Source organism: Strigops habroptila, chromosome 11, assembly GCF_004027225.2.
Source record: "Strigops habroptila isolate Jane chromosome 11, bStrHab1.2.pri, whole genome shotgun sequence".
Taxonomy (NCBI): domain Eukaryota; kingdom Metazoa; phylum Chordata; class Aves; order Psittaciformes; family Psittacidae; genus Strigops; species Strigops habroptila.
Window position 1 is genome coordinate 11,384,552 of NC_046360.1, and position 27,517 is coordinate 11,412,068.

Consider the following 27,517-nt stretch of genomic DNA (forward strand, 5'->3'; position numbering starts at 1 on the left):
CAGCACTGCATTCCTACAGATACTGAATGGCACACTCCACAGCACCTTGCTTCACCTCTTCTGACATGTCTGTATCCCTTATCGCAGCTGTCTGACCACCCGTGGTTACCTGTAATAAACAAAAGAAAGCATTCAAAGCTGCGGCAGTATCTACCTGCCAAATAGCTGTACACATCACTCGTATCATCACTGGTAACAGGTTTTCTGCCGGCATTTCTGCCGGCTGTAGCACCGGCGCAGCCCGTGCTCAGTGCTACAGGAACGGGAGTTTAAAGCCGCTCCCTTGGAGCACCCGCTCTGCAGCCGGGAGCCCCACAGGCGCCGCTGGAGCGGTTTCAAAGCCCGCGTAGCACCCCCCAGCCCGGCAGCCCTTGGACAGGACGCAGCCGCTCCAGCGCCCAGCCCCGATGGCCTTTCCTTGCCGAGGAAGGCGAAGGCAGGCCGGCGCCCCGCACCAAGGGCCCGGAGCCCCCCCCGACGACGGTTTAACGGACCCGGTCATGCCGCGGTCCTCTCAGAGTGTCCCCGGCCCCGCCCCGCCGGGCCGGCCCATAGCAGAGCCCAGCTCATAGCGCCTTCAGGCTCGGTTTGCCCCGCAGTAGGCCCGGTCGAGGTGGATCGCGGCTCCTGCCCTTCGCCACCCAGCGCACCGCAGCCGCGACTCCCGTCCATGGCGGAGGTCCCGCAAGCCGAGCCCTCCATCCTCGTAATGGCAACGAGCCGCTCTCAGCAGCGGCCAGAACCCGGATGGAGCCGTCCCCGGGCGGGCCCGCGGGCACGACGGGACTCGTAGTCCTCGGCTGCCGCGGAGCACGACGGGAGATGGAGGCCCCGGGACGCAGAGCGCCCCCCCGCGGCCACCGCCCCCTGCAAGCCCTCGGCCCCGAGCCGGGACCGGGCGGCAGGAGGGGCTCGGGCCGCCCCCCTCAGGCAGCGCTCTTCTTCGGTCAGCCCCGCACGGGGCTGAGGGACCGGTAGCAACGCCCAGGCCAAGCCACCCACCCTGCCCACAGCAGCCAGAAACAACATCCTGGGGGCCAGGTGGATCTAGTCTTTTATTTTCCAAAGCAGTTCTCTGAGGCACCAGGAAAAACCGCCCAGGCCTTGGGGCATCACATCCAGCCACACAGGAGGGGAAACCACCAAAAACCACCTCGGAAGAAGAGGTTTCTAACAGGAAGAACTAAATGCTGTCTGTACTTACAGAGCACAAGGGGTAACTGGGCAATGCTGTAGACTGCTAGAAAACTCTCCAAGTCAAAACTCCTCCAACAGCTCTACTAGCAAAGAAGCAGCCTTTGGGAAAAAAAATAAAAATACATGGAAGACTTTTTTGGTATTTTTCCTTTTTTATATCCACAATGTAACATCATCTGCTATAGCATAATCCCTGCCTTTGCCCTTGAAGATCAAGGTCTGCGTCCTCAGGAAGGCTGCAGTAACTAGTCAGAGGAATAAGCACAGTCCTGTAACCGGATGCAAGTTTCAGCAACAGTCCATGGGTCTAACCAGACTTGAACAGAAGAATAGCCACTTGGCCGAGGTAGAAGTAGATGAAGTGCTTGGTCTCATGAGTCACGTAGCTGCCAAAGTTCCTCCCCACGATGCAGTGCCAGGTGGGATTGTATTTCTTGTCAAACTCCTGCAAAATAGATCACTAGAAATTAAGAACTCTTCTAAACTGGTATTCACTCTCTGAGCAAGGCAATTAGAGGAAGAGCAGATGCTCTTAACACTAGGATTATCTTATTTACATCTTACTGTTCACCTGCTGCTTAGTCAGACAAAAACAAAAGAGCCATAGCGCTTCCCACCTGAGCAGCAGTAAGTTTAAAACGTTATTTCTGTGCAGGGAAAGTAGTCTTCCTCTCCCTGCAATTCATAGCAGGATCTGAAACTAGAGCCCTTGAGTAAAAGCTTCAGCACTATAGTTTATACCCATAGAGATTAAGCCATAATTTAGACTTCATTGTTCATGTGGTGGAAAATTCTCTGCCACATGCTCTGTAACACAGATACTATCAACAAATCTAAGAACGCGTGGTTTACTCACATCAAATCCTTTGCAAATTCCCAGTAGTTGCTACAAAGAATACCTGAAAGATATTAGACTAAACTCTCTCCTTTCCACTGTCACAGATACTTCCTGCATCTGGGAAAAAGAGAAAAGATGCCTTTCTGAATTGTAGGCATAACAAACCAGTATTCTCTAGTGAAAAAAAAAAATAATTCTGCTTACTGGAAGTACTTTTTATGTTCAAGAAGCTTGTCTGCCCTACAAATCCTGAAGCAGAGCCTCAGGCTTTAAGTCCAATGACATAATTTGAGTGGTACAGTAGCAGAAACAACTCAAGTTGGGTGCCTCCAGAGAGGGACCCCAAACAAAGGAATTCCTGGGCAATTACACCCTCACAGTTGGCTTTTCCCACCCCTCACATATCAGTTCAGACCAATAATAATATTAGCGTCTGGGGTCTTGTTCTTCACTGGTCCCTGGGCCGTACACTTTTCATGTTATCTCTGAGGTTGTGGTTTTTGATGGCACTTGTAGCTTCCTTATCATGCAGCTTAAACTGGCTCTTGAGCCCCTTTTTCACGGAACAAGGTCAAAGTTCAACATACCTGGGTGAAAATTCACAGCTTGCAGCCTAAGCCTTCAGCAAATGTATAAACTAATGCTAAGCAGTTAACTCCAGACAGCTGCAGTCTAATAATCCTTAACATTTAAACAGCAATTCTGCTCAGATCATTTTAACTTCTATCAACACTCTTCGGTTTCTCCATTCTCTGGAGTTGACAAAGCAGGAAATAATCACAACTAGATCTTTCCCATGTTCAGTATTGTTAATCCTACATGAAGAATGACACAGACATTGCAAACAACAGATAAACAGTGCCACCAGGGATTTTTTGTGGTGGGGTTTTTTTCCTCCTTTTTTGCTTACGTCACTACATAAGGAGAGGTGTGATTACAGCACTTACAGAAAACTACTTCACCCTGCAATTCTTGACCCAGCTGGACAGAACTGTGAACAGATCCTTAAGATTAAGTTCAATAAAACTGAAACCAAGAACTATGTAGAACAGGTTTACTCTCAAAGGAAAACCATACGAGAACTCAATAGAGCCCCTGTGTTTTGTACCAGCTCGTCAGTCACAGGGACAGTCAGTGGCTGCCCTCTGTTCACCAGGACAATGGGACAGTGGAAGAAAAGGCTTAAGTAGAAGGGCCTGTGAGAGAAAAGCAGAAGAACCTGGAAAAGTCCACGTAAAGAGTAGGGAAAGGAACACCAGGACAGCAGCCTACAGAGAAAGTCCAACTTGATTATCTAGTGTCTCGAGAACTTGTTTCTCTCGAGCTACTTGCCTAGCAGCATTCTGCCTGCTTGATGTTTCATGTGCATAGATATTTCATGAAGCCATTACAAGCAAACATCTACCTTCTTTATGTGAGCAGCAATGTCCTTCTCGATGTTGTACTTCTCCAGTGCCTGTGTAGCACACTCCACAGCATCTTGCTGCATCTCTTCTGACATGTCCGCATTCTTGATCACAGCCTTTCGATCACTCATGATTGCCTATACTGAGCAAAGAAGAGGAGAATTCAGAGTCACAGGGGCTGCTACCTGCCAGGATCACCCGCCAAGCTGCCACACAGCTATCACTGTGTGCTCCCTTGGAGCACCCGCTCTCCAGCCGGGAGCCCCACAGACGCCGCCGGAGCGGTTTCAAAGCGCACCGCGCGCCCAGCCCGCCGCAGGCCCTCTCCAGCCCGGCAGCCGCCCGGCGCCGGCCAGCGGCCCCGGGAGAGGGCGCAGCCACTCCAGCGCCCAGCCCTGACGGTCTTGCCCTGCCGAGAAAGGCGAAGGGAGCCCAATGCTCCCTACCAAGGGCCGGAGCCCGGCGCAGCTCCAAGAAATGCTCCAGCCTAGAGCTCCCGGGGAGAAGCAACCCCTCAGGAAATGCCCGAGCACCAGGGGGCCCGAGCACCAGCTGCCCGGCGTCAGCCTTCCCAGAGCTCGGGTCGGACCCGGCCCCTCTCCGGAGCTGCCCCACCCCAGCATTCAGGCCCTGTCCCGCTCTGCTCACCGCTCGGCAGCTGCCGCGGGCCCAGCCCTAGTTGACGAGAGCAGGCAAGGCGCAGAAGAACACCAGCACACAGCTCGCTCCTCCGCCGCCTCGGTTTAACCGACCCGCGCGCAACGCCGTCGCCTCTAAGCACCCCTAGCCCCACCCCCTCCGTACGGGGCGCCAGCCATTGGTCACCGCTACCACCCCCCCGAGCGCTCATTGGCCAGCATCCCGTGCTCTCGTAGCATTTTACCGCAGCAGTTTGTTTCAGACCGGCATGCTTTGCGCCTGCATCTGTTCCCATAGCGACGGGCGGCAGCGGGGATGGAGGCCGGGCCCTGCGCTGGGCGGGGGTGAGGCCTGGGGCGGCTCCGCAGCCTCCCCTGGGGCGAGCGCGGGGCGTGGTGCGGCCGCAGCGCGCTGCTGACGGCTGTGCCTGGGCTGGCTGTACTCTGGCGGTGCTCGGCCTCCCCCTCTTTGTCCTCACGGCTGGGCTGCCTGAACGTGGCTGCTTGCGGGCGGCTGTACAGCGGTCTGTGAGTGCAACGTGAGAGAGGCTCTCCGGGTCACTTCTCTGATAGGCAAAGATCATCTCTCCCTAAAGCTGAGGCAGACAAAAGAAACCCAAACAAAACAGCCCAAAAAAACGTGTGATGCTCTGAGAGGCATCTAACGGCAAAGAACATAGAGCAAAACAAAATCAGAGTGTCACGCTTTGCACAATTCTGCATAAAAAACATGAGAAAACCGTGTTAGGACCTGGTGGTGGCGCTGCTGTCCCCACATCGCGGCGGGGGAGGTGGTTCGTCCTCGGGGAGTGCAGGCTCACGTCTCGTTTCTTAACCTGTTATGAGGAAGGGTTATGGGACTTCTTTGTGTCTACAAAGCTGACACAATTTCTGGCTGATTCAAATAATGTGATAAGCGGGGCAGCTTTTTAGGGGAAAAAAAGGCGGAAAAGGTCCCTTATTTGTAGTAATGTTCCTGACAGGAATCAGAGGCAACCTTTCACTGCTCCCCTCATGGGAACGCACAGACCAACCCTCCCACCTCCTCCCGATGAGGTTTTACTTTAGCCAGGAAACTGCAGAACTAAAAATCTAAAGAGATTAGGGCAAAAATACTTGCAAAATTACCCAAATACGCTGTGTGGAGTGTCTTAGGTTTGGGGTTTTTTGTGTTAGGCTTGTTTTTTAACCCTGTCAGGTACGTTGCACCAGCACACAACCAGTTGGTAGCACCGGGGTGTTTGGGGCCGGACCTCGCGTTCCCTCAGAGCTGTGGAGAATCCCCAGCTCCCGCTGGGGCCGGCACAGCCTCGGTACAAACAGCCGGTGCGGGCGCGGAACACCGCCGCTCCGCGTTCCTGGGGCCGGGCACGGAGCCCGCCCGCCGGTCCGGCCGCGCCCCCCGGCGGTCCCGCGGCTGAGCTGCCGCTGAGGGAGTTGCGCGGGTCGTGCCCTTGCAAGATGGCGGCGGCGGCGCTGTGCCCGTGCCAGGCCGTGCTCGCCCGCCGCGGCGGGGCTCTGCGGGCGCTCTGCGGCTCCGTGCGGGGCCTCGCTGCGGGGACACAGACGCACTTCGGCTTCCAGAGCGTGACGGAGGAGGAGAGGAGGGAGAAAAGTGAGCGCGGCGGCGGGGTCCGCTGCAGGGGAGGGCGAGCTCTGCCGGGCGGGAACCTGACGGGGCTCCCGGCAGCCGGCGCGTACGGGCTGTGGGGATAAAGGGTGCTGGAGCAGTTGGTTTGAGACGTTACCGGGAGCCGCGGTGCATAGTAGCAGCGTTACGCCAAGCTTCATTCCTCCCCTCAGTTCCGGAGAGGTTACGGGAGGAGACTGCATTTCTCCAAAGGCGTGTGTCAGGCAACAGGCTCAGTATATTTCAATTGTGTTTTTTGTAAGTTTTCAGGTGGTGTTTTTCAGTTCCATATGTTGACAGACCTCCACGAGGCAATAAAGGATTAATTTTGCCTCTAGATGAGCATTTTTAAATAAATTACATCTCATTCTTCTCTTTTTTCTTTGCAGTTAACCAGGTCTTTGAAAGTGTGGCCAAGAAATACGATGTAATGAATGATTCAATGACTCTAGGGATTCATCGAGTGTGGAAGGACATCCTTGTGCATAAAATGAACCCTTGCCCAGGAACACTTCTTCTTGATGTTGCTGGAGGAACAGGTAAATAATTTTGGTGAGTTCCACATGACAATGCCATGCTGGTTTTGAATTTATTTTTTTTTCCCTTGGTTCTGTGTCTTTAAAACTAGTGAAGCATCTACTTGATTTTCAGAGAAAGGTTGAGAGCTAACTTCTTTGTGGTTTGTAATATCTTGCTCCAAGGCTCTGAAAGTGTTACAGCCCTGCCATGATGTGTTATGGAAAACTGTTTATGTTTGTAGGAAGTCATGGACTCTTTGCTTTTAATATGTTCTCTTTATCTATATATACACACACACTGTCTCTCTGTACTGTGTGTAGGTTTTACTTTTATTTATACACATATATAAATGAAAATGAACTCAGTTTGATGTTCAGAGCCTTATGTTCTGATTTCCTGGAGTCAGAAAACATTCCCAAACATGTTTCTTTCTATTCAAACAATTGCAGGTGACATTGCCTTTCGCTTTATTAATTACATTCGCTCTGCACGGGAACGGCAGCTCCAGCGGAAGCTGAGGCAACATCAGAATTTATCGTGGCAGGAAATTTCTGAGAGTTACCAGGAAGAGCAATTTAAGCCACTAGGGGATTCCCAAGTGGTGGTCTGTGACATTAACAAAGAAATGTTAAAAGTTGGGAAGCAGAAAGCACAGTATCTTGGCTACTCTGAAGGTGAGTCATGCATTGTACCATGTCAGCAGCGTGCTTGATGCCTGGTGGCCATCAGGTAATCACCAGTTCAGGATCACAATATGCATTGTGTGGCCATGGTGCATACTGTACCTGTGCTTGTGTATTTGCCAACATTGAAATACTCTTCAGTGAGCATGTATGTAGTACATTGTTCAGACGTACAGTGATCCTCTTGAATAATACTTGAACTTTCAAAAATACCTGTATGGAAGTGGCCATGAGGTCTGATACCCAGCTATTCAAAATTGGTTAAAGCATCCAGACCTGCTTTTTATATCTGTGCTAACAAATCTGATTTTACTAAGGCAGGTAATGCAAAAGAGCTCAGTCCTAGAATGATTACACTAACGATCTTATAATGGGTATTTTAAGAATGAAGACAGCAAATAAAAATGCAAGAACTAAGGGATATTGTAAACCTGTAAAACCTTCTACAGTTAGAGCAAATGCTAATAGCACTCAGACAAACTGAACTTGAAATGAAATTTGTGTGTCTCCGGGCAACAACTGTGTTTTTTCTGTTGTGTTTTGCTCTCCTCCATGTGGCTTTCTGGCATCCTGCCCTTTGAAACTGCTGACCTCTGCTGCAGAAAACTTCTGTTTTGTTTTGGGTTTTTTTCTGATTGTTTTGTTTTGTTTTGCATTTGAGTCACCAAAACCAATGACTTTAAGAACTATTAATTATAAACTGAACAGTCTTATTTTTGGTACCAATAACCTGGACATGCACAGATAGACATGGCCTTGATTCATTGGGGATTGGGAAGCAGCACAGCTGCAACAGGGTCATATGCTGATAGCGCTGGTGGAGGGAGTGTGGCTTTTCATGTGCTTCTGTCTAGGGAAACTTTCTAGCAAAATGTTTTTAGAGTGTTGGCCCTTGTTGCATGGCAAGACATTAATTATTGTTTGAGCAGAGATTCTCTTTTTGCACCTTTGTGACAAACAAATGGCAGCCAGTGTCTGCAAAGTGGGTTGCTTTCCACTACAATGCAAGATTCGGGTGAAATCTTTTTGGCAGACTAAGGCACTGTGAGCACAATGTGTGTGTATATACAGAAAAATGTTTTGGCTGATCTGCAAAATTAAGTACTTTGGCTTGAAAGACAGCTATAGAGTACAGGGCTTTGAAAGTTTTGTGAGTATAGACCAAGGTGTCTTTCCACCAACAAAAATGTAATATTGAAGCATTAGCTTTAAATATCACTTTTTTTAGTAATCTGGAATAGGTAAGTTCTGGTCTTTCTGGAGCAGTCTGAGTTCAATTCTGTGTCCTTGGCTTTTACTACAGGCTTATCCTGGGTACTTGGGAATGCTGAAGAGTTGCCCTTTGATGATGATAAGTTTGATGTTTACACAATTGCCTTTGGAATCCGAAATGTAACTCGTATGGATTTGGTAAGTTGCTATAGTGTATTGTGACATGGGGTCCTTATGATTCATCTGAGTTTTTTATTCTAGCAGAAGAAGTAAAGGAGGAACTCCTTTGGATGAAGAAACACTGTTGTCTAGTTCTGAAACATTTAAAATAAGTGGCATGTAGTGTGCAACTCGTACAAATGGAGAATGCAGTTAAATGCCCCACCTTTGTCATAAAAAGTTAAATTTACACCAGTTGCACCCAATCCTTCCAGCTTGGCAAGCCACACAGTCTTGTCCTAAGGCAAAAAGGGCTGAATGCTACACTCATTCCTCACCTTCTCCTGACCTATGATGTGACTGGATCTACAGATGCCGAGTGCAGTCAGCCTGCATGTCTGAAAGGTTCCAGAACACCTGATCTATATCCCACCCACAGTGGGTCCAATGCTTCCTGCCCTGTTCTGTTTCCCAGCAGAACTTCCAGAGCAGAGAGCGGGAAGCAGTTGGCTGCTGCCACCACTGCCATTGACTAACCTGTTCAGCCCATTTCTGCTTAGTGTCTTTACACTGGCTGATAGTAGAGTTTCCCATGAAGAATGAGTATGAGTTTACTTAGGGTAAGTAATACTCTTTGTTCTAAACAATATCTGTCCTTCAAGAATGACTAGCTGTGTTGGGAAGAAGATAGGTTAGATCACCTGTCTATCTGGACTTGTCTGTGTTTTGGAGGAGCATGTTACAACCTTGTCAGTGTTCCTTCTGTAGAAGGTGTAGTGTTTGAATCCAAACCACCTTGAACTGTATGCCTTTGAACTTCCTTTAATGTGGGTAGCTTTTCACGATGCTGTGTCTGCACCCTTCTGAAGCACAGGCCCTTTGCCTTTGTCCTGGGTGTAGCTGTAGCAGTCATTTTTCTCCTTCTTAGTAGCTGGTGCAGTGCCATGTTTTCAACTTTAGCCTGAGAGCAACACTGATAACACACCGATGGTTTTAGTCATTGCTAAGTAGTGCTTGCTCCGATCAAGGGCTTTTCAGTCTCATGCTCTGCCAGTGAGGAGGGGCACGGGAAGCCGGGAGGAAGCAGAGACAGGACACCTGACCCAAACTGGCCAAAGGGGTATTCCATCCCACAGCACGTCATGCCCAGTAAAGAAACTGGGGGGAGTTACCTGGAAGGCCCAGATCGCTGCTCGGGTCGGGCTGGGTATCAGTCAGCGGGTGGTGAGCAATAGTATTCTCTCCCCTTGTTGTTTCCCTTATCATTATTATTATTGGTGGTAGCAGTAGTGGGTTTGTATTATACCTTAGTTACTGGACTGTTCTTATCTCAACCCGTGGGAGTTACATTCTTTCGATTCTCCTCCCCATCCCTCCCGGAGCGGGGGAAGGAAGAAAGAGGGGAGTGGGTGAGCGGCTGCGTGGTTCTGAGTTACTGGCTGGGCTTAAACCATGACAGCCTTCATGGATACAGCAGGCTGGTAGCATAGTTCCCTGGAAACCAGGTACAAAAGACATCCAAGCCTCCAATTATTTTGCAGAGCTCCTGTCACATGTGTACTGTTTATATTTTATCCCTTAGGAACCTGACAGTTGAAGGCAAGCAGGTGTACAACCTGCAAAGGTTCTTGAATACAACTGTGTTGTGCTCTCATATGAAAAAACATACAGCTTTAAACAGAGTTTGTCTTTGTTCTTCATAGGGGTGTTATTTTGGATTTAGAATGCAATTTTCAAAGTAGCCAAAGATATTCTTCTTTTCTCTCCTTCCTCCCTGCTCTCACACATTGTTTGTTCATCCAAAACCCGGTATAATTTCTTCTTTGATCCTTTGGGTGTGCCTCACAGTTGAGTAAAATCTTTTATTTAAAAAGAAAAAACCATCTATCGTGCTCTCTTCTCGTTTTCAGCTTCTTGTAGCTGAGTCACCTTCTCCCTTTTGGGTTTGGTCTGTAATTAGAAGAGCTCTGCTGGCAAACATTCATCAACTGAGAGGAGGGGAAAAAGGAAGAAAAATTGCCAACCTGACATCATAGTTTCGATACAAAGTCTGATGTAAATCTGTTTATGTAGCAACAAGAGTATTTGTGGTTTGGTTCTGTTGTTTGGTTTTGTACTTGTCTTGGGATGCTTCTCTACAAGTAAATATTGGAGATTGCCAGTCAGGATTCTCTTTACTCCTCTCAGTTCACCACCAAATTGCCATCACATCACATGAGAATAGGCAGGAGCTGTTCTACAGAAACTAACTCACCGTGTCTGCTTTGTCTCAGGCACTTCAGGAGGCCTATCGTGTGCTGAAACCAGGAGGAAGATTCCTCTGCCTTGAATTTAGTCATGTGAGCAATCCTATCATTTCCAGGTAGGAACATGGTGACACTTTATGCCATGTCACATACTCAACCAGAATAAGTGATGGAGACACTTTGAGGCCACCACACTGTGCACTGTTAAAATCATATACAGACTCCATAGCACAGTGGTACAGAGATCAACTTGTGTTGGAGAGGGGAGATTTTAAGCTTGTTTTTATTAATCTGTATTTGCTGTCTCTCTGTGCAGGCTCTATGATCTGTACAGTTTCCAGGTTATCCCTGTTCTGGGTGAGGTAATTGCTGGTGACTGGAAGTCCTACCAGTATCTTGTGGAGAGCATCCGACGTTTCCCCCCTCAGGTAAGACAGTATTTCTCTGAATTCACTAACACACAAAACACGGTCACAACATAACCTTGCAGGCAGCTGGCCTCTAGGCCTTCAGGTCGTTATAATTCTGGAACTGTTATTTTTCAGGAGGAGTTGAAGGCAATGATAGAAGATGCAGGCTTTTTTAAAGTGGATTATCAGAATTTGAACTCGGGCATTGTTGCCATTCATTCAGGTTTCAAACTGTGAGTCTACTGTGTAGCAAACCAGGAAGTGTAATTTTCCTGGCGAATGTGAAAGGCATGGAACTTTATCAAGATTGAAGAGGAGTTTTAAGAACTCGTGCAGCAGATACTTGTTCAGCTGTCAGATCCTGAAGAGCATCAGCACTTCCCCCCAGAGGTCTGCGGGCTGATGGAGTGACACCTGGGGAGTTTCTTACACTTGCATTTCCCTTCAAGTGCAACGTAACAGACATGGCCAAAGCTGAGCAATGCTGACAAAATGAAGCCACTTCAGTTACCAGTGGTGTGGGTACAGAAACAGACTAACCAGTCTTCAAATAAGATGCCTTCTTTTTTTACTGTGGTTCAAGAAGGATATTGCACCAGTGAGAAGTGACTTGAATTTATTAGATTTTTATTAAGTGGTTATTATCTTTGTCATGTGGACTTTAAAGGATTTTCCCCCGATTCCTTTACCCTTTTCAAGGGCAAAGGGAAGACCTGTGAAATAAAACCAGCTCTGCATTAACTTTTTTCACTTAAGTCAGTATTTTAGCCTTTGTAAGATTTCCTTTCTAAGAATGGGATTTTTCTCTGGAGGAGAATGACAACAAAACCATTCCAGGATGAGATGTTTTCAGCTCCATATGAAATCTTTGTCAGTGCTAGATGCATTATCTTTATGTAAAAATAGTATGCATTTCCTTCTGTGTACTTGCTTCTGTAGCAGGATACAGGGATAGAGTGAAAAAAAAGTCTAGAGAAGGTAAATTTACATTTAAAGTGACAGCTATGTAGTGAACTAATATGAATATTTCTCCTGAAAAGGAGGAGAGGAAGAGACTCCTGCTTGTAACCCACCAATTCACTTGAAATCAGAAAAGAACACTCTCTCTCTAAACTCCAGAATTTGCAGTGGAGGTGGTAGCTACTGAAAACATTCTTACCAGGAATTGGGGGAGAAGTCTCTTTCTCTCAGAGAAACTGCCTCTGTTGTTCTCTGTTACTCAGAGGTGAGCTCAGGCTTCAGGCGCTGTGGATGTGGGAGGTGGGATGAAGGTAGGAATGTTCCCCCTTCATTCACAGTGGAATAAAGAGTAATACAAGCACTAAAAAGGCAGAAGGGCAGAGATGAGTCTTAAAGGATAAACTTGTTCCAACAGTTTTATTAGCAAAGAAGCCATCTTTTGAAAGAAAATAAATACAAGGAAGACATTTTTGCCATTTTTATAGCCACAATGAAAAAAAACAGCTGCTACAGCAAAATCCCTGACCATGAACAATACAACAAAAGACCTGAAGGTCTGTTTCCTCAGGAAGGCTGAAGGTAGGAGGCTGTTTGGAGTTGGTGCAGTCCTGGAACCAGGTGCAAGTTTCAGTAACAGTCCATGGGTCTAACCAGACTTGAACAGAAGAATAGCCACTTGGCCGAGGTAGAAGTAGATGAAGTGCTTGGTCTCGTGAGTCACGTAGCTGCCGAAGTTCCTCCCCACGATGCAGTGCCAGGTGGGATTGTATTTCTTGTCAAATTCCTACAGAAAGGAGAACTAGAAAGTCAGCATTTAGTGAGAATTGCACTAATATTGTCTAACAAGGGCTATTTTTGCAAAGATAAGTCACTTGTTAACAAGTGTCGCTTTTGGAAGAAGGCAATTAAGGAGTAGCAGATGCTCTTAAGTGCAAGGATCATATGTCACCATGTAACTCATCTGCTGCTTAGTCAGACCAGAAAAAAAAGGTGCTACTGAGCTGAGCAGGAATAAGCTTGAAACATATGTCTGGGGAAGTAACTTTCCCCAAAAGTCACACCATGATCTCAAACAGTAACTTTTAAGAACTTCACTGCTTGTTCTGGTTCTTTAGACTAAGCCATTATTTTGAGGTCATTAGCTATTTTCAACAAGGATGTTGAAAGGGCTCTTAGATGGAACATTCTTTACCACATCCTTGATACCACGTCCTGAGCCTGTGTTCTTCCTGCATGCCGGAGCCTGGAGCCTGCTATGACTTTCAAATAAGCTCGAGTTGGACAGAGCCTTGGGTGATATGGTCGAGGGTGAGGTGTCCCTGCCCATGGCAGGGGGTTGGAACTAGATGATGTTAAGATCCTTTCTAACCTAAAACATTCTGTGATTCTATGATTCATGTGTACGCGACTACTCTCAGTAAAACTACACAGTCAATGGTTATATATTGCAGTACCCAACAACCATCACCTGAAGAGATTTTTGTGAGAGCATGCAGGAGTTTGTGTTCTGCTCAACCCAACCCTTCAACTACTTGCAGCTCAGTCAGGCTCCCAGTAGGAGTCAGAGAAAAAATCTGACAACTGTAAGCTATGAACCATCTGTTCTGCGTTGGCACGAACAGTTTGTCTTACATGTGGTGTGGAGAAAAAAAAAAGCAAAACCACTTATTACAAGGTCAACAAACCCCCACTTGTCAAATGGGCTCCACAGAGCCCTTGTGTTTTGTACCAGCTCATCAGAGGGACAGTCAGTGGCCACTGTCTGTTCACCAGGACAATGGGACAGTGGAAGAAAAGGCTTAAGTAGAAGGTATTGTGAGAGAAAAGCAGAAGAACCTGGAAAAGTCCACGTAAAGGGTAGGGAAAGGAACACGAGGACAGCAGCCTATAGAGAAAGTCCAACTTGATTATCTAGTGTCTCGAGAACTTGTTTCTCTCGAGCTACTTGCCTAGCAGCATTCTGCCTGCTTGATCTTTCATGAGGACATTACAAGCAAACATCTACCTTCTTTATGTGAGCAGCAATGTCCTTCTCGATGTTGTACTTCTCCAGTGCCTGTGTAGCACACTCCACAGAGTCTTGCTGCATCTCTTCTGACATGTCCGCATTCTTGATCACAGCCTTTCGATCACTCATGATTGCCTATACTGAGCAAAGAAGAGGAGAATTCAGAGTCACAGGGGCTGCTACCTGCCAGGATCACCCGCCAAGCTGCCACACAGCTATCACTGTTCCCAGAGAGGTTTCGGAGCCCGCGCTGCGCCCACAGCCGTGGCTGTGCAGCATTTCTGCCGGCTGTGGCACCGGCGCAGCCCGTACTCAGGGCCAGAGGAACGGGAGTTTAAAGCCGCTCCCTTGGAGCACCCGCTCTGCAGCCGGGAGCCCCACAGGCGCCGCCGGAGCGGTTTCAAACCCTGCCGCCCGCGCTAGTTCCGGTGCCTCTCGGAGTCGCCAGCACCCAGCGCCCCGTTCTCCCCTCACCGTTCGGCGGGCGCCGCGGGTCCGGTCGGGATCGGAGCAGATCGACGCTGCGATGTGGTCGGTAAGCACCGCCCCGCCTCCGAGCGCCCCCGGCCCCGCCTCCTCCGCAGCGGCCACCAGCCATTGGTCACCACTCACGCCCCCCCATGCTCCCATTGGCTACTGCCCGGCGCTCTGGTCGGGTTTTACTCTCGCTTTTTCTTTCAGCCCGGCATGCCTCGCGCGCTGCGTCCGTTCCCATAGCGACGGGCGGCCGCGTGGTGCGGTGCCGGTGCCGGTACCGGGCGCGCCGGGGGTCGGTAACGCCGAGTTTGGCTGCGCGCGGAAGGATCCGGTCATGGCTGCCCCGCCGTTCGCCAGGCCAGCGTTCCTCACGGCACCGCTGCCTGTGCGTGTGACAATACCCATGTAAAGCACCTTTCCATAGCTGATTCCTGGTTCCCCGAGGCCGTGCTCCAATCCGGATCATAGAGACACCGGATTTAACCCAGTGAGCTTTGCAACAGCCCCTTGCTTCTCTTTGAACTGGGAGAGCTCCTCCAGTAACTGCCCTTTCTGAGGGGGAAGCCCACCCATGTCAGAGGAAGGAGTTCCATAGCTTATAAATGGCTCTTGATCATCTTTCCTATTCACATGTTTTCAATCTGTCTTTGCCTTTCAGACTCAGTGACTTCTGAGAGAAATCTTTCACCCATGTTTACTGTGATCAAGCCAGCTCCAGACTTTGTTCCTTTAGTGAACTGAATCCATCAGGCTCCTTAAGTCTCATTCAAGGTATCTTCTGCAGACCTCACTATCTGCAGCTCTTGTCTTTTCTTTATTTTTTCGGAAGGGGGTAGGTAGGGAGGGAAGATGTGTGTGGGTTTTTTGGGTTTTTTCGTCTGTTTGTTTCAAATTAAGCAAAATGCTTTGGGAGATCCCCAGTGCTCTGTTTTGTTAGGTTTCACTCTCCCTGGGGCACTTTCTGCTTCTGCTCTTGTCAGCAGCTAGAAAATTGCTGTTGAGTCTTCCATAGCTGGTGCTCTGTTAATAACAGGTCTCTGAACCGTTTCGATAACAAACAGCACAGGATGACTTAGGTTTGTCAAACACTGGTTGGTGGGGCTGCCATTTGCTTATAGAAATAAAACCTCAAGAGCAGTCGTCTATCTCACTTGAAATGCAAATATTTTTCATGTTATTATATTATAAGTACCTGCTCAGTGTTCTTTCATAGCAAAAGCAGAATAATTGCAAACAAGCTTTTGCTTTTGGAAGCTCTGAGGCAACCTCAGAATATACTGTCCCCGAAATATTGAAACTGGATAATGTAATACTTTTGTCACTCTAGAGTATCTCAGAAAGAATTTCTGACTTTAGCTCCCAGGATTTAGCGTTCCAGCTAGAAGAGATGCAATTCCCAGCTTTGCTTTCTGTCTTTGCCATCAGGAGGGTGTGCTAAGGACTGCTCTGAAAGTTATGAAATTAAGGGAACTTATTTGGTTTAGTGCAGTAGGTAAAAAAGCGTAAGTGACCTTGTGTGCTGGCAACTTGAAGAAGCTTTGAATAGTCTCAGGACTACAGCAAGCAATTTCTTTACAAAGCTGTGTTTAGTATCCGTAATGGTTCTTTGAGTACTAGGTTGGTTTGTGCTGACAGAACTGAACCATTTAACAATCTTCTCGGTGCTTACAATGAACGTCAGAACCACCCATGAATCTCAGAGGAGGTGGTTATGTTTGGTAACTGCAGGCAAATTTCCACACATTTATTAAGAAATGGTTGGCTGAAGGAACAGATGTGATGACGACTGCAGGAAATGTCAGTGTGGGTGAGAGACATGTTGTAAATGAGAAACATTAAAGAGAAACCTTAGAGCCTTCCTTGTTGATCAGGGATACCAAAGTATAGTTTCCAGCAGGACAGAGCTGCAGGAGAAGGCAGAACAAACATACACAGGAGATGGTAGATGGAGTAGAGGAGGTACCAAAGAGAACTGGGTAATGGATAAGGCATATCATGAGATTCCTCTTGCAGATGGAGGTTAGACTGTCAGCACTTTTCAGTTGAGGCCTTTTTTTGCTGTGTCACATACTGTATTATTGTATCTAATAGAGATTTTTCTTGTGGCTCCTAGTTACTATCAGAAGATAAAATAATTATTAGCGATAAACCAACTTCCATTTTCTTTTTTTTTTTCCATAAAGCTGAAGAAATCACCTTGAAATTTTCTTAGTAAACCTGGAATACCTATGCTAGGGCTTCTAATCCAATTTTACGTGTTACTGATCTTCATAGTAGTGGAAAAACCTTAGCAGGTATAAGCCAAGTTATCTCCATGGTCTCCAGGGAAACAAGACACATTTACATCATCTCAGAATTTGGCCTCCTTTTATTTTTTAACCAAACTGATTTTTTTTTTCCTTCTTTTTGCTGTACCTATGGACCACTGTAAAAGATGAGTTATTGCACAAATACACATTATGTTTGCCCCACTGCAGTTACCAGAAATTTACAGGTAGTGATTTTATTACACAAGTCCTTAACTATATTTATTCACTTGCCAGGGTTTATAAATTGCACTGTGGCACAATACTGTGAAGATCTGACCCAGATCCAGACCCACTTGCTCATTGAGGCCCTGCGGTGAAAGCAGATGAACCAGCACCACAAAGGGCGTCTCGTCCCCACCTCACAGTGCAGCTGGGGCCCAGTGGGGCTTTGTGCCATGCTGTGGGGCACAGCACCCACCACAGCAGGCACGCCGGGGGCAGGCTGAGGCACTAACACATTCTGCCCCACAGGCAGCTCATCTGGCCTCTGTGAGGGTTCCTGCTGTGGTGGTTGTAGGTATCTCTATCAGGGCTGTAATTCCCGTATTAGTGGTGAAGCTGCCACAAACCCCCTCATTAAGGAAATGCATGTTTTCCACTTTACGTGCAGTTTGGGCTGCAGGGAACAGGCATCAGGCAGTTTGTTCTCTCACTGGAGTAAGTGGGTAAGGGAGCAGCAGTGAACTGGCAGTTTTAAGCTCAGCCTGTGCTGCACTGGGAATGTGGGATCATCTTTGTCCAAATGGTTGGTTTGGTTGTTGCTTTAACATAGTTATATATATTGCGTTGGAAGCTCCTGCAGCCATGCAGTTGACTCTCAAATTCCTTTTCCTTTTTCTGTGTAAGAAACATTGACCCCATTCTCTTTGACAGTTAGAGGAGGAGGTCAAAACAGATAGAACAAGTAGGGATTTCTCAAGCTGGGAATTCTCTGCTAACACGCTTGCTGTATGGTGTGACTTGAGGTCTTTCCTTGTCATGATTTACAAAAGTCATAAATGACTTTTTGGCTGAGCTTGTACATTTATAAAACTTCATCATTTGCAGGGTCTGAATCTTGAAAAGCCTGAGACTAAAGCACTAACATAGTGTTATACCTTTGCAAAGAATTGGATTAGTGGGGTTAAATAGAGACTTTAATTCAACACTCTTAAAAGAATTCAAGTATCATCATAATTACATGTTTTATGCATATATATGTGCGTGTGTATTATGGAAGCTTAAACAAATAATGAAGTAATTGCACAAATAAGAGTAGGACAAGTATTTGTTCTCATTTCTTGCCAGAGAAACATGAAAAGTTTACCAAACATGCAGCTTTTGAGAGCAGTGAGTGAAATGGCTCGTGCTCAGTAGCTGTGATTCCTTACACCAGCAAAGCTAGCTGTAGTGCTTTTCACTCAGCATAGGCTTTCCATTTAACGCATGGCACATAATGAACGGCCCGAGAGGCCATTGTCAAAGCAGTCTGTACACATGGTGTTGAGAGCAAGCCACTAATGGCTGAACTTAGCACTAGTACTGTTCCAACTCCTTACTACTTTTTTGTGAGTGTTTTTCAAATTATGATACTTCTAATATGCTTGAGATGTTAAGAAAACATCATTAATCTCTAATTTATATTACCTGTTGTATGCAGGGACGTGGAAGATGCAGTTCATAGGAGAAATAGTCATTATGGCCATGCACAGGACTTCCTCTATCAGACAGCTGGCAGGACCTGAAGGGACACATGCACCAAGCTCGTGGTGTTTATTATGCAGCTATACAGAAAGACTGAATGGGACTAATGACTTTTCTCTGCAAAAAGATACAGAACATGCACTGTGGAAGCTGGATGACACCAAGTTATGATCTCACGAGGTGAGTTTCTGCCTTCGGGGAAAGCATGTGCCTGCATAGGCATGGAGGAGCCTACTTTCCTTCTGTCAGGCTCTCAAGAGCCATAAGAGCAGACTCACAGCTGGTATTCTATTACAGTAACACCAGGGGTCTTTTCTAGCACTTCTGAAGAAAATTCCACTTTGGCTTAGCATGCCATGATCTATTCTACTGCATGGAGTTACAACTGGAATAAATAATTATGGAATCTTAAATCTGTACGTGGACAGGGCACCATCCAAGAATAAAAGTTTGGTTTTCAGCTCTTTACTGTATTCCTTGTGGCCTGAAAGTAAATGGTCTGGACTGTTCGGTTCGTTTGCTCTGGTATTCTTCTTTCAGCAAGTCTTAGTTTCTCTTAGTGAGCCTTGGCTTGTCTTGCCTCTGACTGTTGGAGGTGCTGTGAGGAAGCCTCAGCATTGTCTGCCAGGATAAGACGATGACAACGTATGTTGTTTGCTGGAGCAGTCTTCCCCGTTTGCCCAGCACAGCACCTCTTCCCGTGATAGTCTCCTGGCCTAAGCCAGAAAGGCAGAATCAGGGAGGCTTGTTTTGTTCTTGGAGCTGTGCTACTTCTTTGCTACCATTTCTTTGCTACCATTTCTTTGCTGTGGCTGGGCTTTCTGTGACGAACATCCCATCTGGGAGCCGATGGCTGAGGTGTTTGCCCCAGCAATCTTGTTACAGAATTTGAGGTATTGATACATAACTGCTACTCAAGGCTAACAGGCTGAAAACAGTTACTTTTCAGCACTATCTTGCAAATAAAAAGAAATATCCGGGCACTAATTCACTCTATTTGTCCCCTCAAGATGGAAACTTTCCAAGCCAAAACCAAAACTGAGCAGCAGGAAAAGCATCTAGAGCTCCCTGCTCAAAGATATTTTACTTCTAGAGTATTAACATAACAGTCTGGGGAGTGGTTTCTGCAACTCTGAGATCTAAAGTAAAAGTTCAGCACCCTTACAAGCAAATTACAGCTAGTAAAATGTAATGATGCTGAGGTGATGCTTGCGTGAGTTTGTAGAGTAGAGCTGGAAACAGATTAAAGGTGAAGCTGTTTCCAGAGCAGTATCTGCTCATCACACTGCTTCTAATAAAGCTGTTGCTAGCTTCCTGTTAGCAGAGTCCGCCTGTAACAGTGAAGAGTACCAAGGTATCTCTAAAACCTGTTCCAACAAGAAATAAAGGTGACAGCGTGCATTTAGTTCCCTGTGCCAACAGAACAAAAATGCCCAGTTCACAAGTAATTACATTCTTTATTTACAACAAGCTTAGCCACAAAAGGTGTTTTAAATAACAAAAATAACTGCAGTGCTTTGTTTGAAATGGAAAAATGGGTTAATCCAGAAAATACTGCCAGTGCCACTACAGATAGACATCTGAACGACAAAAATAATTGTGGCAAAGACTTTTTATTTTAGAACAGCTAGTTCTGTGTTTGAAAAATGCTTTCTCAAACTATGTACAACTCCAGGTATTTAATTTATAAGAATAAAAATACAAAATGCCCCATCCCTGGCAGTGTTCATGGACAGGCTGGACGGGGCTTGGAGCAACCTGGTTTAGTAGAAGGTGCCTGTGGGAGGGCGTTGGAACTGGATGAGCTTTAAGGTCCCTTCCAACCCAAACTGTTCTATGAAATATTCAGTACAAGCAAAATATTTGAGTGAATCATCTTCTCAAAGTGCCTTTTCTTCCACAATGAAAATCTGAGCTCTCTATGTCACAGAGATGCAGCAATGGTACAGACTCCTTCATACCTGGGCGCTCTGTAAATTCTGACAGGGTGAGAGCCAGACTCAAGCTAAAGGTGAGAAATAGGCAAAAGAGCTTTCCAACCTCTCTTGTTTCCCAACAAACTTGTTGAGGAAAAATAGTGTTCTGGGTTTTTTTTAATAATTACCTTTTAATGTTCCTTTTAAAGCCTTTAAGCCATCCAGTATCTTAGAGAGCAACATCAAATTCACTTCTCTAAATAAAAGCAGTGAGATCATCTGTCATTCTGCCTTCCAGCTTCACAAACACTGAATATTACAGCAGCACTATTAAACTTTCTACACCTTCTACTCTAAATCATCTTGCAAGTGCTCTTCTTTTGCTCAGAATACACACCGGAGTATTTTGGCTGTGACTACACAAAACTTAGTTTTCCCAAATAAAACACTGGAATGGCGTTTGGGCTCTGGGCTTTCGCTAGGAGCTCTGCAGATAAGTCTCTCGTTCTTCCAGCTTTGGCAAAGGGATGTTACCTGGTAGAGAACAGAAAGTTGTGTGAGACCAGCTATAAGCTACCTCTGAGTAGTACAACTTAGCACAAAAGTGCTTCTCCAGTTTATTCTAAGCACTTCCTTATTACTAGCTAGTGTTTCTGCAAGTGAATGCAGCTATGGTGGGTTATATTCCTCAGGTTAATTCAAGCAAGATTAAGAGGTTTTTATAAGCAAGACAATACCTGGTGGGGCTACAAAATATTCTTCTACTTTCTCTCTGGCATTTTTCAGCAGCTCTTTTGTGCAGTTGCCCTCTGTAACATCATCTTCTCTGAGATACAGGCACCTGAAGAACAAAGATTATTAGTCTGTCTTTCGGCTATTCCATGAATATGAAGTAGGAAGCGTGGCTTATCTCTAAACCTGGTTTTGGTCTTAAGCAAGCAGTAAGACAAGTATTGGAACATTCTGAAGCAGCTAAGAATGCCACTGACAGCTATCTGGGGAGCAGCGTGTGCCGATCATTCATGCAGAGTAAGATACACCAAGGAACTGGGAGTTTCTGTGCTCCCACATAAAGAGCATGGGTGCAATGACATCTGCCTTCCACACACCACCAGGGTAAGACTTGTCTGTAAGCAAAGGAGCCGAACGCACAACCACGGTGATTCCCAGGGGAAGAACAACAAAGAAGTTACAACAGCAAACAGTTTGATGCATTAACTGCTACAAGGAGGTGCTGTGATTCATCACCTGTCCTCCAGGACTGAATCCATCGGTTCTACGCCATCAGTGTTCACTTCATGAAGCTGATCCGCAAACTGGATCGCCTTCTGCAGCCGCTCCACGCCCTCGGAGTCACGGAAATCCACCAAGGCCAAGTGTTCCAAGTGATCCAGCACGTCCACCGTCACCTTCTGCGGCACAAATACAGACAAAACCGACTCCGATACAGTGCTACTTCCCTTTTACTAACTGAGAGCTCGTTCCACGGCAAACCCCGGTTACATCCGCTGGGACACGCTGATTGCTTGTACTTTCATGGCAGATTAATCGAACTCGTGTTTTTCCCTCCTGCCGAGCGAAGGGCAAACCGGGGCTGGCGCTTGCTCCGCTAACTCAGCGCGGCGCGCAGGAACCGCCCGGGGCCGCCTGCCCCCGTCCCTCCCGCTCCCTCCGCCCGAGCCGCCGTACCTGCGAGGGGCCCGGCGCGGGGCGAGCCCGCCCCGGTCCGGTCGATCGGGCCCGGGCAGCGCCGCGGAGCCACCGGCTGAGGGACAGCGCCCGCATAGCGCGCTCACGACCGCGCCCCGGGCACGTCACCGCACCGCGCCGGATGTGTGTCAGAGCGGCGGCGGGGCGGGCCCGGTGCGGTGCCGGGGCTCGCCGCCGCGATGAACAGCGTGGGGGAGGCGTGCACCGAGCTGAAGCGCGAGTACGACCAGTGCTTCAACCGCTGGTTCGCGGACAAGTTCCTCAAGGGCGACAGCGCCGGCGACCCCTGCGGGCAGCTCTTCAAGCGCTACCAGCTCTGCGTGCAGGTGATGCCCGCCGCTCCGCCGGTAACCCCCGGAGGAGCCGCCGCCGCGCTCCCGATCTGCCTTCGTCTTCCGTTTCTGCCGGTCATGACTCGCAGTGTTTTTACGGGTGTCTCTTACTGTGTTTTTCTCGTAAATGAAACTTCCTGAGCCTGCTGGTGCCGCAGATGTTTGTGTGATGGCATCCGGGCTACCTGTAGTTCCACAGCAGCCTTCCAGTATCTGAAGGTGGCCTGCAAGGATGCCGGAGACTCTTCACCAGGGACTGTAGTGATAGGACAACGGGTGATGGGTTTAAAATTAAACAGGGGAAGTTCAGGTTAGATATAAGGAGGACGTTCTTCCCTGTGAGGGTGCTGAGGCGCTGGCACAGGGTGCCCAGAGAAGCTGTGGCTGCCCCATCCCTGGCAGCGTTCAAGGCCAGGTTGGACACAGGGGCTTGGAGCAACCTGCTCTAGTGGAAGGTGTCCCTGCCCGTGGTGGGGGGCTGGAACTGGGTGAGATTTAAGGTCCCTCCCAACCCAAACCAGGCTGGAATTCTGTGAGTTCTCAGTACCTACTTGAACATCTCCAATATTGAAGCTTTATCCAAACCAAGCTTAAGACTGCTTTTTATAGGTCACGTTTTCCACCAAAGATTACATTACTTAGCACTATAAAGGTGTGTCAAGTTTAATTTTGGGGTTTTTTTCTAATTTCAGAAAGCTATCAAGGAAAAGGACATACCCATTGAAGGCCTGGAGTTCATGGGCCCAAGCAAAGGAAAAACTGAAAACTCCTCTTGACCTCAGCTGCATGGATGGAGTCACTAATAGGAACCTTTGAACTAAGCAACACCACCCGGCAGACGGCTCGACGCCACCTGGATATGACCTTTGTTAAAGCTGCTTTCTAGAAGCCAGGAACCTTCTCTGCTTCATAAAAAAAAAAAAAAGGCAAAAAACGACTGGATGATGTGGTAGCTGCCTCCTTTTTGGTGAATTTTGGTGGTGGTTCAGCATCTAACAGCGTGAAAAGCCCTTTGAACTAACTTCCCATTGAATGTACTCTCTAATGGAAGAATGCTTCTTAGAGTGGGCTGAGGTAGTAGTTGCTTTGTGACTGATTTCTCTTGCTTATTTATATAACACTTGAAAGTGTTTAAAAAATAATATGAAAGAGGTTGATTTACTTTGTCTCCTCTCTGTGCTGCTGAATTTTGGTGGAAGAAGTTTGGTTTATATGATCCTGGATGCTGAGGGGCTAAACCATGGTTTTGTATCAGCAACAGAGATGGTATAAAAGCACCCTATTGGACCTGCAGTAACTTAGCTCCAATAAATATAACCAGGTTATGTTTTGTTCAAGTAATAACTGTCTAGTAGAATCTGATTGTGACCTCTAGGAGGGATGGAATATGAATAGGACACTTTTAATACTTCTTCAGACTTTTCTGAGGTACTGAAACAATCCTAAACTGGAATTCTCTCTCCTTTAGCATTACATGTTCCTGCAGTACATGGTGGCACCACAGCCCTGGCCATCCTTTTCCACACTACCACAAAGCACTGGGCTGGCCACCATCACCATTGGGCTTTTGCTTGTGGTGGTTAAAGTGTGTGTGGAATGAGGGAAACATGGGTTGAAGCTTGACAGCTGGTGATGTTAAAATCCCCAGCTGCTGCTCGGGGATCTCGCCTGCTCATGAAGCTGCTCCTGAGCTGTGTGTGCTTTGTACCTAGGAAAGCAAACTTAAGTTTCTTGTGCTGGTTTGTGAACTGCAGAAACACTTGCAGCAACTAGAAAAAGGGTGTTTGGGAGAGAAGCAAGGGATCAGGATCCATCCTGTCCGGTGGCCCTGTGAGCACAGTGGCAGAGGAGGAGATTTCTGTTGATCCGAATGCAGGGATGGGGAAAAGCTATCCCCTCTCATTACACCAACACAGGTGAAAGAGTAAAATATACTATGGCCTGGGGACGAAAGAGAAGTCAACTTCCTAATTCTCCTAGAATTTCAGTAAGGAAAAAAGTGAGCTTCAGTCTCGCTGCTTTTAAGCACTACCTGAAGGATCATTCAGAAGTCTTACTTTTCTAAAGGTGCAGTTCTCAAACATAAAAGCTGGCTTGTCTGCACCATAGCCCCTCAGAATGGCCCCAGACATGGAGTCATGTGGGACTTGTGCCCATCAGTGCCTTGTTCTGTGCTTTCAAACACAGAAAAAGTTGCCTTAGCAGTCATTCTACCAGCAAGTGGGTGGAATAAATTCTATTGAAACATGAGGGTGTCCCACAGCGCCCACTTCGAGATTTTCATTTGCCATCCATCATTCCTTTCAGCAGCAAGGTGCCAAGTCAGCTGCTGCGTTCTTCCTTTTGGGAAGAACAGAGTTAATGACAGTTAAGACATACCTCTCTCTTTCAAACCATGCAAAAAAACCAGGGGTCACAGAAAGAATTGGAAAATGGTTGACTTGCAGCGAGGAAAAACTTCAAAATTAATATTATATTGAAACAGAGTTGTGAGCAAGATACCTGCTGATAACTGGATAAACTACACTGTGCAAAGTGTAGCTAAGCATCTTTCCTGCAACTCCTTCTCCCAAAGGGGGCTAAGAGAAAATGCCTTTGTGATGTTAATAAATACTGCAATAGCTGATTATGGAGAATGTGCTTTAGTATGTACTGAATTTTAATCTACATCATTAGCCTGATACCTGTTCATCTGGCTGTGAGTTTACAATGATCAGTTAAAACAGACATGATGAAGTAATGTCCTGGGCTGAGTGTGTTCTGTTGTTAGCATTACCAGATACGGAAGCAGGTATGAACATTCAGGCATCTGAACCCCTTTGCTCCTGCACTGTATCCTGTGGGAAACCTCAATGTTTTAAGCAAACACTGAACTAAAGAACTTCTAAGGATTCGGATTAACAAAAAAGTCGGGTGCTAAATTCAAGTTCAGACTTGTTTATTTAAAGGACCTCTACGCAAGCACAGACAGAGGCCACCATGCCGTTCAGCTTCATCACCGAAGGAATACAGTTTCTTAAATGATGGTTCCCACACAACATTCTGTTCCAAGATGGGAACAGCCAAGGTTGTGGCTGTGGTCAGGACCTTAATTTTAATCTTCATAACCGGTTGGGAGAGGATTAACATGGGGGTTGTGGAACAGAGTTTTCTTCCCGTCACCCCAGGGGAAAGGCTGTAGAATGAACAAAGAAAACAAGGCAGTGTCAGCTGAGTGATCCATAAAGCACAGGAAACCAACAGCAACATGGACAGCTCCACAGGCTCATGAATTAAACAAGTTGGCATCTGTTCCCAGGCTGCAGAAGCAAGATTTGGAGAACAACTCTCTGAGCTGGAGCTGCTGTCTCTAAACAAGATCACAGAATCCCAGCCTAGTTTAGGTTGGGAGGGACCTTAAAGCTCACCCAGTTCCAACCCCCTGCCACGGGCAGGGACACCTTCCACCAGAGCAGGTTGCTCCAAGCCCCTATGTCCAACCTGGCCTTGAACACTGCCAGGGATGGGGCAGCCACAGCTTCTCTGGGCACCCTGTGCCAGCGCCTCAGCACCCTCACAGGGAAGAGCTTCTGCCTAAGACCTAATCTAAATCTCCTGTCAGCTTAAAGCCATTCTCCCTTGTTTCACCCCTACATGCCCCTCTCCAGATTTCTTGTCAGCCCATTTAGGTGCTGGAAGAATCTTTGCTCTTGCTTAAACATCAGCTGTGCTATACTAGGAGGGCCCCAGTTTTGAGAATTTGAGATCTTCTGTTAGCTTTCAGATCCATCTTAGTTTAAGGTAAGCACAGCACCTCCAAGACTGTAATGTTTTTCAGCAAGACATTAGCAGGATTACTTGGGGTGGGAAGGCTTGTGAATACCACAGCTGCTTCACCTGTGCTGTAAGGAACTCTGGCTGCCTCAGGAACAAAGGCACAAGTCAAGATCATGGCTAAATGCACAGCACCTCATTTAACAAGCAAGAAAGCTGCAGACACTGTGGTAGCTCTGCCATCACAGGAGAAAAGGCAGGCCTTCAAATAGAGCAGGGGAACATACCTTGGTCCGGATCCGGAGGTGAGTGTAAGGAATAAACTCGGGTCTCTCGTGCTTCTTCCCTTTCAGGTAGCAGTTCAGCATGCAAACACCCACACCGGGCAGGGCCACCACGAAGGTCAGCATCTTCCACATGCGGGCTGGTGGGGAGCACGACAGGAATTAGAACGACTAACTAAACGTTTCCGTTAGCGTTAGCGACCCGGCGGCACGTTAAACGCAGCTGAAAGGAAGGAGGAGACAACGGACGCTCTCATTCCTCACTCGAGCGTGGCGCTCCCTCCCGTTTCGCACAGGGACACCGGAGCTCCGCTCCGCCGGGGATCCTGCGCTCACGGTTCAGGCCATAGCTCCCCCGGGGCACTGCCTCCCCTCGCCGGGGCTCGCTCCGCCCGCGCCCGCCGAGCGCTCACTGCAGAGGGCAGCGCTGTCAAGGGCAGCCGCTGTCAAGGACAACGGTCCACGGGCCCGACGCCGCCCTCGCCCCGAAGAGCCCCGTTACCTCCGCCGCCCTCATGGGCCGCAGCCGCCATGGTCCGCCCCGGCAGGGAGCGCGGGGCGGCGGCACGGAGCAGCGCCCGGGACACCCTTCCGAGCGCCGCCATGTCCGAACCGGGACCGGAACTGGAGCCGACGGCGGCCGGCAAGGGACACGGCGGCTGCGCGCGCCGCCGCGGGCATGCGCGCTGCGCTTTCTCGCCAGCCTGACCTTGAGCGGCCGCGGGCGGAGGGCGCCATGCTGCGCGCGCGCCCTCAAAGAGGGGAGTTGGCGCCATTTTGGTGCTGAGGGGACGGGGCTGTGCAGTGGGGGGTGTCCCGGGAGTGAGGGCGCGAAGGGCTCCGAGTGGGGCAGCCATGAGGGGAGCGAGAGGCTCTTCCCTGTGAGGGTGCTGAGGCGCTGGCACAGGGTGCCCAGAGAAGCTGTGGCTGCCCCATCCCTGGCAGTGTTCAAGGCCAGGTTGGAGCAACCTGCTCTAGTTAAAAGAAGTTCCTTGTGAGCGCTTCTTCTACCCATGGAGCAACAAGGGGTTGAGGTCTGTCATGAACTCAAGAGTGGTGGCGGTTTCATTACAGTCTGAGCTACATTGATTTAAAGTGTGGCTTTCTTAGTCTTTTATCATCCTGACAGCTGTGATTAATCTCTATA

At 47.9% G+C, this 27,517-nt stretch overlaps 6 protein-coding genes and 1 long non-coding RNA gene across 11 annotated transcripts; 3 read left to right on the forward strand and 4 right to left on the reverse strand.

The window, feature by feature from the left end:
• Positions 1 to 1,030: 1,030 nt before the first annotated feature.
• LOC115614441 (dynein light chain 1, cytoplasmic-like) lies at positions 1,031 to 4,233 on the reverse strand. 2 transcript variants are annotated; one of them, XM_030501348.1, is made up of 3 exons: positions 4,090 to 4,233; positions 3,441 to 3,578; positions 1,031 to 1,642 (listed from the first exon to the last, which is right to left on the reverse strand). In XM_030501348.1, the coding sequence occupies exons 2-3, from the start codon at positions 3,570 to 3,572 to the stop codon at positions 1,505 to 1,507; spliced, it is 270 nt and encodes an 89-aa protein (XP_030357208.1). In that variant the 5' UTR covers positions 3,573 to 3,578; positions 4,090 to 4,233; the 3' UTR covers positions 1,031 to 1,504. The 2 variants fall into 2 exon arrangements, with proteins under 2 accessions (XP_030357208.1, XP_030357207.1); XM_030501347.2 differs by having other exon boundaries at positions 3,441 to 3,583; positions 4,090 to 4,232.
• Positions 4,234 to 4,333: 100 nt separating this feature from the next.
• Positions 4,334 to 11,693, forward strand: COQ5 (coenzyme Q5, methyltransferase). Of its 2 annotated transcripts, none has more exons than XM_030501343.1 (7): positions 4,334 to 4,424; positions 6,099 to 6,248; positions 6,678 to 6,902; positions 8,215 to 8,321; positions 10,556 to 10,644; positions 10,845 to 10,956; positions 11,074 to 11,693. In XM_030501343.1, exons 1-7 carry the CDS (start codon positions 4,349 to 4,351, stop codon positions 11,173 to 11,175), a joined length of 861 nt encoding a protein of 286 aa, XP_030357203.1. In that variant the 5' UTR covers positions 4,334 to 4,348; the 3' UTR covers positions 11,176 to 11,693. The 2 variants fall into 2 exon arrangements, with proteins under 2 accessions (XP_030357203.1, XP_030357202.1); XM_030501342.1 differs by lacking the exon at positions 4,334 to 4,424 and adding an exon at positions 4,500 to 5,694.
• Positions 11,694 to 12,288: 595 nt separating this feature from the next.
• On the reverse strand, positions 12,289 to 14,483 carry LOC115614442 (dynein light chain 1, cytoplasmic). Of its 2 annotated transcripts, none has more exons than XM_030501349.1 (3): positions 14,381 to 14,483; positions 13,904 to 14,046; positions 12,289 to 12,682 (listed from the first exon to the last, which is right to left on the reverse strand). In XM_030501349.1, exons 2-3 carry the CDS (start codon positions 14,033 to 14,035, stop codon positions 12,545 to 12,547), a joined length of 270 nt encoding a protein of 89 aa, XP_030357209.1. In that variant the 5' UTR covers positions 14,036 to 14,046; positions 14,381 to 14,483; the 3' UTR covers positions 12,289 to 12,544. The 2 variants fall into 2 exon arrangements, with proteins under 2 accessions (XP_030357209.1, XP_030357210.1); XM_030501350.1 differs by having other exon boundaries at positions 13,904 to 14,041; positions 14,381 to 14,473.
• Positions 14,484 to 14,775: 292 nt separating this feature from the next.
• On the forward strand, positions 14,776 to 19,402 carry LOC115614444. Its single transcript, XR_003993725.1, has 2 exons — positions 14,776 to 15,154; positions 18,332 to 19,402. It is a non-coding gene; the product is annotated as an uncharacterized LOC115614444 (long non-coding RNA).
• A 410-nt stretch (positions 19,403 to 19,812) lies between these two features.
• On the reverse strand, positions 19,813 to 22,123 carry GATC (glutamyl-tRNA amidotransferase subunit C). Its single transcript, XM_030501345.1, has 4 exons — positions 21,981 to 22,123; positions 21,540 to 21,703; positions 21,029 to 21,132; positions 19,813 to 20,825 (listed from the first exon to the last, which is right to left on the reverse strand). The coding sequence occupies exons 1-4, from the start codon at positions 22,074 to 22,076 to the stop codon at positions 20,770 to 20,772; spliced, it is 420 nt and encodes a 139-aa protein (XP_030357205.1). The 5' UTR covers positions 22,077 to 22,123; the 3' UTR covers positions 19,813 to 20,769.
• TRIAP1 (TP53 regulated inhibitor of apoptosis 1) lies at positions 22,122 to 23,713 on the forward strand. Of its 2 annotated transcripts, none has more exons than XM_030501353.1 (2): positions 22,122 to 22,327; positions 23,026 to 23,713. In XM_030501353.1, exons 1-2 carry the CDS (start codon positions 22,181 to 22,183, stop codon positions 23,107 to 23,109), a joined length of 231 nt encoding a protein of 76 aa, XP_030357213.1. In that variant the 5' UTR covers positions 22,122 to 22,180; the 3' UTR covers positions 23,110 to 23,713. The 2 variants fall into 2 exon arrangements, with proteins under 2 accessions (XP_030357213.1, XP_030357212.1); XM_030501352.1 differs by having other exon boundaries at positions 22,163 to 22,348.
• Positions 23,714 to 25,254: 1,541 nt separating this feature from the next.
• On the reverse strand, positions 25,255 to 27,054 carry LOC115614439 (cytochrome c oxidase subunit 6A2, mitochondrial). Its single transcript, XM_030501346.1, has 3 exons — positions 26,873 to 27,054; positions 26,374 to 26,510; positions 25,255 to 25,508 (listed from the first exon to the last, which is right to left on the reverse strand). The coding sequence occupies exons 1-3, from the start codon at positions 26,973 to 26,975 to the stop codon at positions 25,428 to 25,430; spliced, it is 321 nt and encodes a 106-aa protein (XP_030357206.1). The 5' UTR covers positions 26,976 to 27,054; the 3' UTR covers positions 25,255 to 25,427.
• Positions 27,055 to 27,517: the final 463 nt, after the last annotated feature.

Bases quoted from the DNA above. Each gene is read 5' to 3' on its own strand.
- LOC115614441 (XM_030501348.1), bottom strand. From the start codon at position 3,572: ATGAGTGATCGAAAGGCTGTGATCAAGAATGCGGACATGTCAGAAGAG. The intron at 1,643-3,440 runs GTAGATGTTTGC...TCTATTTTGCAG, and splicing joins TTGCTGCTCACATAAAGAAG to GAGTTTGACAAGAAATACAA.
- GATC (XM_030501345.1), bottom strand. From the start codon at position 22,076: ATGCGGGCGCTGTCCCTCAGCCGGTGGCTCCGCGGCGCTGCCCGGGCC. The intron at 21,704-21,980 runs GTACGGCGGCTC...TTTGTGCCGCAG, and splicing joins CCGCGCCGGGCCCCTCGCAG to AAGGTGACGGTGGACGTGCT. The intron at 21,133-21,539 runs GTGATGAATCAC...TTTGTTCTTCAG, and splicing joins GATTCAGTCCTGGAGGACAG to GTGCCTGTATCTCAGAGAAG.
- COQ5 (XM_030501342.1), top strand. From the start codon at position 5,541: ATGGCGGCGGCGGCGCTGTGCCCGTGCCAGGCCGTGCTCGCCCGCCGC. The intron at 6,903-8,214 runs GTGAGTCATGCA...CTTTTACTACAG, and splicing joins GTATCTTGGCTACTCTGAAG to GCTTATCCTGGGTACTTGGG. The intron at 8,322-10,555 runs GTAAGTTGCTAT...GCTTTGTCTCAG, and splicing joins ATGTAACTCGTATGGATTTG to GCACTTCAGGAGGCCTATCG.
- TRIAP1 (XM_030501352.1), top strand. From the start codon at position 22,181: ATGAACAGCGTGGGGGAGGCGTGCACCGAGCTGAAGCGCGAGTACGAC. The intron at 22,349-23,025 runs GTAACCCCCGGA...TTCTAATTTCAG, and splicing joins TGATGCCCGCCGCTCCGCCG to AAAGCTATCAAGGAAAAGGA.
- LOC115614442 (XM_030501349.1), bottom strand. From the start codon at position 14,035: ATGAGTGATCGAAAGGCTGTGATCAAGAATGCGGACATGTCAGAAGAG. The intron at 12,683-13,903 runs GTAGATGTTTGC...TCCTTTCTGTAG, and splicing joins TTGCTGCTCACATAAAGAAG to GAATTTGACAAGAAATACAA.
- LOC115614439 (XM_030501346.1), bottom strand. From the start codon at position 26,975: ATGGCGGCGCTCGGAAGGGTGTCCCGGGCGCTGCTCCGTGCCGCCGCC. The intron at 26,511-26,872 runs GTAACGGGGCTC...GCTCCCCACCAG, and splicing joins GGCCCATGAGGGCGGCGGAG to CCCGCATGTGGAAGATGCTG. The intron at 25,509-26,373 runs GTATGTTCCCCT...TTCATTCTACAG, and splicing joins ACCTCCGGATCCGGACCAAG to CCTTTCCCCTGGGGTGACGG.